Source organism: Erpetoichthys calabaricus, chromosome 10 (assembly GCF_900747795.2).
Source record: "Erpetoichthys calabaricus chromosome 10, fErpCal1.3, whole genome shotgun sequence".
Classification (NCBI taxonomy): Eukaryota; Metazoa; Chordata; class Cladistia; order Polypteriformes; family Polypteridae; genus Erpetoichthys; species Erpetoichthys calabaricus.
Window position 1 is genome coordinate 158,468,268 of NC_041403.2, and position 7,247 is coordinate 158,475,514.

General features: G+C 50.4%; 1 protein-coding gene across 1 annotated transcript; it reads right to left on the reverse strand.

The window, feature by feature from the left end:
* Window positions 1-3,280: 3,280 nt before the first annotated feature.
* Window positions 3,281-5,169, reverse strand: LOC114659634 (apelin receptor B-like). Its single transcript, XM_028812221.2, has one exon. The coding sequence runs from the start codon at window positions 4,940-4,942 to the stop codon at window positions 3,599-3,601; it is 1,344 nt and encodes a 447-aa protein (XP_028668054.1). The 5' UTR covers window positions 4,943-5,169; the 3' UTR covers window positions 3,281-3,598.
* Between the last annotated feature and the right edge of the window lie 2,078 nt (window positions 5,170-7,247).

Here is a 7,247-nt window from a genome sequence, read left to right on the forward strand (position 1 = left end):
TGGCTTACTGGCAAATGGCTTTGGATTTCGAACCTTAAGGTCAGTCAGGCAGTCATTATCCAACCCGCTACACAGGGTCACGGGGGTCTGATGGAGCCATTCCCAGCCAACACAGGGCCCAAGGCAGGAACAAATGCCGGGCAGGGCACACACACACACTTAGGGACAATTTAGGATTGCCAATGCACCTAACCTGCATGTGTTTGGACTGTGGGAGGAAACCCACGCAGACACGGGGAGAACATGCAAACTCCATGCAGGGAGGACCTGGAAAGCGAACCCAGGTCTCCATACTGTGAGGCAGCAGCGCTACCACTGCGCCACCATCAAACCTTAAAGTTGTATTTTCCAATCCCACTGCTGACACCAGTGTGCGACCATGAGCAAGTCACTTCACCTTCCTGTGCTGCAGTTGGAAAAACAAATGAAATTCAATCAATTTATATCTTAAATGTTGGAAAGCACCTCAAATGATGGTGTCAGCCAAATGAGTAAATACCAGCTAATAAATCTTATGTGGGGCGGCACGGTGGCACAGTGGTAGCGCTGCTGCCTCACAGTTAGGAGACCCGGGTTCGCTTCCTGGGTCCTCACTGCGTGGAGTTTGCATGTTCTCCCCGTGTCTGCGTGGGTTTCCTCCCACAGTCCAAAGACATGCAGGTTTAGGTGGATTGGCGATTCTAAATTGGGCTTGGTGTGTGGGTGTGTCCTGCGGTGGGTTGGCACCCTGCCCGGAATTGGTTCCTGCCTTGTGCCCTGGGATTGGCTCCAGCAGACCCCTGTGACCCTGTGTTCGGATTCAGCGGGTTGGAAAATAGATGGATGGATGAAATGTTATGTGAACAATCTTCGAATGTTGGGGTACCAGACGGGTGGACATGTTTAATAAGAAAAACGAACAGAAACCGTCCTCAATGGCACAACAGACAAAAGGGCTTGAAGCAGCCCATCAAATAAAGGCTTCCCGGGCTAATAATAAGAATAATTCTTTACATTTATATAGCGCCTTTCTCACTACTCATAGTGAGTGGGGGGCCACTTCAGCCACCAGTAATGTGCAGCATCCACCCGGATGATGTGACAGCAGCCATTTTTACCACACAGTTAGGTGGTGAAGGGGTGAGAGACTGTTAGCCAATTAGTTACAGGGGATGATTACTGGCGCAGAATGATTAGACTGTGGTGGGCAATTTAGCCAGGACATCGAGACCCTACTCTTTATCGAGGATGCCCAGAGATATTTAATGACCACAGAGGGTCAGGACCTCAGTTTTATGTCTCATCCGAGGGACTACGCCATGTTTACAGCACGGTGTCCCCGTCACTGCACACTCTAACCACAGGGTAAGCACCACCCTGCTGGCCTCACCAACTCCTCTTCCAGCAGCAACCCAAGCTTTTCCTAAATGGTTGCCCATCCAAGTACTGGCCGGGCCCAGACATGCTTGACTTGAGGTGGATGACCTGTTCTGCGTTTTGTGTGTGGATGAGAGGCACAGGCAGCTTGTCAGACAAATCTGCAGATGCGGTGGTTCTGAGGCTAAAGATCTGCACTGGCAATCGGAAGGTCGCCGGTTCGAATCCCGTAAATGCCAATAGGGACTCTGCTCTGTTGGGCCCTTGAGCAAGGCCTTTAACCTGCAATTGCTGAGCACTTTGAGTAGTGAGAAAAGTGTTATATAAATGCAAAGAATTATTATTTATCCAAATTCAGATGCCATTTTATAGGGCTGTCTGGTTTTATAGACCCCCGACTGGAAGTGACATGGCTAGCTCTGGGGCACTGCAGCTGGGGTTAGTTGCCATTACTTGGCAGCTTCTCGGAGCTGCGGGTCAAAAAGGGGAGACCGTTAGCGTGAGCGCCCCCTCTCGTCCCAGGATGGTACTGCTTACCTCACCAGAGCCAGGAAGGTGGTCCCTAGGCCCACATATGTAACACTTGTATTGTTTTCAATCATTGCTTCAATCCTAGATGCATGTTATCTAGACCAGGAGGCTCCCAGCCCAGTAACCTGGTGACCCCCAGAGTGTCCCGGGTTTTTCCTCCCTCCCAGCCCACCTATACCAGGCAATCGGTAACAGTGTCCTAACCTTGGAGTGAACAGTTTGATGGGTCCCATATTTTGGCCCTTATAAAACCCAGTTGGGGCCCAGATGGGCTTGCTGCCCTGGTCTTGGTTTAGTCTGGGTGGGGCGTTCACTGCTTACCCTTGCGTCTGCCCCCTGCACAGAACATCATTTGCTTAAACTGGAAGGGAACAGGTGGGGGGTTCCTATTGGAGCCAAAGACAAGGGGGGGGGGGGGGGGCACACTTACATGTGGCTCCTAGAAGAGCCATTGCTTGACAGTGAGCCAATTTAGAGTTGCTAGTCATCATCTCACCCACCCATATCTCTTAACCCACTTTGGACCACCTCAGACGATTTCCAGAAGACTTCTAAATGTATCTCCCTGTCCATTGCCAAATGGGAGAGCTACTATTACTTGAGCAAAGCCACACCAGACCACTATAACTCTTAGTCATAGGCAGGGTGTTGGGGTGGGTTGGGGGGCATGTAGAGAGCTTGTCCCACCCAGCAGATGCACTACATTACTAAATTAAGAGCTCTTTTGCATATGAAACTTGCTCTTTAGGCCTTGATAAAGATCCAGATGTGCATACTGTAGCAGGCCTGTGGTGCTGTTGGCAGTGACCGTCCTTCTAAAACCCATTTGGTTTCCGTTATCATCATCGTCATGGTTATTTGTGGACCCTGTGTGTGGATCTGACTAAATAACGGTTCTTTCTAGAACTTTCCCCATGGATTTTTTCTTTTTTTGGAAACCAAAAAATGGTTTCCCCCGTGGCATCGCCCTGAAGAAGCTCTTTGGCACCAACAGAGTGCACGGCTGTACAGTGTGCTCGCCTCGCATAAAAGAGAGAGAAAGGAGGCCGGACCGCCTTGGAAGTGGGTGGGTGGGGGTCTCGAACTTCTCTGTGGGAACGACATTTTTGTGACACTCTGTTTATGAAATGAGATCCGCGTCGGGAAGCCCAGCTTTCTTTTTTTGAGCAGCAGCCTCGTCCAGCTGCTGTTTGGTCAGCACCCCCTTAACCCTTTCAGCACGGCCCACCAGCTCTACTTGTTAACGGTTGTTGTGGGTTACGGGATGAAAGAAGAAGCCGTAAGAAGGTGTCATGGCCGGCGGGGCGGGAGCCTTTTACCGTCTGCATGGCTTGTTTTTGGGTAAACAGCATTTGCAAGCACTTTTACAGCGCGGGGGTGCGAACGCGGAGGTGTCCATTGATTTGCTTCGAGAAGGAAATTCACACTGGAGGTCTTTGCAGTTTCTTTAATCATTTATTGAGTTGCTGTCTCCCAGGCTGCAGCAGTCAGCAGCTCGGCTGCAGGGGACTCATTTGCGCTCGTCTGTGAACTGCGGCCACGTCCAGACAAGCCAGCTTTAAATCGTTCCTCACAACGATACACAAATTTGCAATCTTAAAGGGTCCCGTAATTTATTTTATAACTTTATATGCAATTAACATAAAACACAACACTCCAGCACAGTACAAGACACCATATAACATTAGGATACCTCCAGGTGGTCTTACAGTCACTCTGAATTATCAGTGTCCCCTGAAGGTGGCGAACCTTCCGAGAGATACGAGTCCCCGCAGTGCTGGTGGCTCTTGCCATCTTTTTCGCTGGCATTGCTAAAATCGGCCGCCCCCTCGTTCATTTTTGACCTAAAGTGGGCAATTCTTCTGGTGAACGCGGTGGTCCAGTTGCAAGCCAGCAAAGCGGCACAGCGTCTCCGGAACGAGGGGTCAAAATAGGCGTAGAGGAGGGGGTTAAGGCAGCTGTTGACATATGCCAAGCAGGTGGCATAGGGGTGAGCCAGCACTAGGAAGCGGTCAAAGCTACAGCTGTAGGGGATGAGGCCCAGGTCAGTGAGGATGGACAAGGTCTTGTTGAGGTGATAGGGCAGCCAGCAGGTCAGGAAGGCGCACACCAGAGTGATGATAATGGACAAGAGCCGACGCTGCTGCCTTCGGATTTCCAGGGATGCGTCCCCTGCTCGGCCAGACCTCATTGCCAGGTTCCTGCGCCCAAAGTGTCTGAAAACGGCTCGGCCGACTGACCAGTAGCAAAGCATCATGACCACCAACGGCAAGACGAAGCCGAGCAGAGTCGACTTAAGGCCCAGGGCCACGTTCCAGGCCAGTTCGTCCGCGTCCGGGGACAATAAAGAGTAGTCCATCTCACAGGACATGGAGCCTTCCCTCTGGTCAAGGGCAACCTCCAGCTCCTCCAGGTCATGTTCCTCAGAAAGTCGGAGCTTGGCAGTGCGAAAGATTAACGCCGGCAGCCCCAGAATGGCGGCCAGCCCCCATATTGTTATGACTGGCACCAACTGGAGCCAGGACCGGCCTTCTCGCATCCTCCAGGGGAAAGAGAGCGAACGCACAATGGCAAAGTACCGCTCCACGCTTAGGCAGGTGAGGGAGAAGACGCTGGCATACATGTTGATCACCACCAGGTAGCTGCTCAGCTTGCAGAGCGTTGTGCCAAATGGCCAGTTATAACCCAGTGAGGTGTAGGCAGCCCACAGAGGAAGGGTAAAGACAAAAGCCAAGTCTGCCAGGGCCAAACTGGCAATAAAGCTGTCCGTCAGCCCCCTGCTGCCAGCTTTGCTGTGCCTCTGGTTGTGGAGCAGTTTACTGGAAGTCCAGGGCCACTGCAGGTACACCTTCAGGACCAGGCCATTCCCCAGGGAGCCAACGATGAACACCAGAATGTAGACGGTGGGAATGATGGCCAGAGTCGGGGCCCAGTCTTTGTAGTCACACTCCATGTAATCTTCCAGAATGGGGGTCTCGAGACTACTCAGTGCAGAAAAGAAGTCCGAAATATTAGGAGTAACCAAGAGAGTAGCCGCAGCAGAGTGGGATCCCATGCTGGCACCTGTAATGTTTCTCTGTTCGTTGCCTGGTGGATTTCTTTCTTTTTTGTTTTATTTTTTCTCCACTCGATCAAAGTGATCACCAAAGAGGTTTCAATTCTCGCTCGTTCTCCTCCTCAGGACATCTCTGGTTTCCACCCTTGTCTCTTCTCTCTCTCCTTGACATCCCCAGCCTTCATGGCTTGAGGATTCTTTCCAAGCTCTTCATCACTTACTCCTTGTTCCTGCCTAAAATGACAAGGGTCCAAATGTGAGATCAAGTCACTGAATCAAACACCTTCACCATACAAACATTTTAATCTGCCAATATCATAAAAGAGTGGGGGGGGGGGGGCGCCATCTGGACCCCTGATCTACACGTTGCCAACTCTAATTTTTGTTCAATATCATCATGCAGATAAACAGTCCTTAAATAAAAAATAATTGTTTTTATCGTCACTCAACGACTTGTGGCGTCCCCTCCAGGGTTGGTGACTGACTTCCACCCAAGTGACACCGAGATACTCGCCAAACTACACAGCATTCACTGAATTAAGAGGGTCTCGAAAGAGGGAGAGGAGCAGTATGACATTCACCGATGTTGCTGCCCTGTCACCTTTGTGACAAACTAACACAACATTCAGTCAGTCAACACGTAACGGATTAACCAATCAAACAACTTGAGCATGGCTAAGGCGCTATATAAATAAAACATTACTATCATTATTCCATCCATCCATTTTCCAACCCGCTGAATCCGAACACAGGGTCACGGGGGTCTGCTGGAGCCAATCCCAGCCAACACAGGGCAGGAACCAATCCCGGGCAGGGTGCCAACCCACCTCAGGACACACACAAACACACCAAGCACACACTAGGGCCAATTTAGAATCGCCAGTCCACCTAACCTGCATGTCTTTGGACTGTGGGAGGAAACTGGAGCGCCAAGAGGAAACCCACACAGACACGGGGAGAACATGCAAACTCCACACAGGGAGGACCCGGGGAGCGAACCCAGGTCCCCAGGTCTTCCAACTGCGAGGCAGCAGCGCTACCCACTGCGCCACCCTATTATTATTATTCCTTTTGAGTTAATCAGTAATACAACATAATAACTGGGTCCATTCTTTGGGCCAGGGCGACACGGTGGCGCAGTGGGTAGCGCTGCTGCCTCGCAGTTGGAAGACCTGGGGACCTGGGTTCGCTCCCCGGGTCCTCCCTGTGTGGAGTTTGCATGTTCTCCCGGTTTCCTCCCACAGTCCAAAGACATGCAGGTTAGGTGGATTCGCGATCCTAAATTGACCCTAGTGTGTGCTTGGTGTGTGGGTGTGTTTGTGTGTGTCCTGCGGTGGGTTGGCACCCTGCCCGGGATTGGTTCCTGCCCTGTGTTGGCTGGGATTGGCTCCAGCAGACCCCCGTGACCCTGTGTTCGGATTCAGCGGGTTGGAAAATGGATGGATGTATAGCGTGTTTCTACTGAATAGTCCCAGACGCAAATATGTCCGTATAGTTTGTATAACTGAAGCACAAATACGTTAGGAAGTTCGAGTGGCTCGGCAGGAGGAATGGAGGTGACTGCCGTCTGATTTATTTTTTCAATCGCTCCAGTAGTAACTTAGTTAACAGGTTGATGAATTGTTTGGCAAATTCTTTAAGCGTCATATTTATTTTTTGATTGTATGCGCTTTCAGGGTAGCATGGAGGGAGTTGTGTCTACAGAGTGCAGTTCTCTGGTCCCGAGCTCGCTGTGTGTTGGTATTTTGCACGTTCGTTCCATATCTACGCTGGTTTACCTTCTGGTTTTTGCCCCACATCCCTAAATACTTCAGTTGACTCTAACTGCGGACCTCCAGAGCTCCACTCCATCGAGGAGGTCGTTTATATTATACATGGCACTGATAACGCCAGTTTACACCCCGATTAAAATGAGGGTCATGACTCAAGTGAAGTCAACCACGTGACAAAAACCTGCAATCCAATTGGCTGTCCGGCGGAGCTCCTGAATCACGGAGCTGTGGAGGTCTGCAGCTGGACCTCCTCTCAAATACTTGCTGGTTAGGTTAACTGGTGTCTCTAAAGTGCTCCCATGATGGACTAGCGTTAAGTACAGACCGGTTGGCTGCATTTCGCCCTGTACGGCGTTAATTTGTCGGGAAAGTTAACATTTTTACGATTTACGTACATACTTTTCTTATAACATTGAAACAAATCAGCAAGAAATGCAAACGTACTGCACCAAAGGGCATCGCTGACAAAATCAGCTAACTCAGATGGTTGAGTTGTGAAAAGAATTCGAGCTTCCTCTTCTAATTTATAAAAT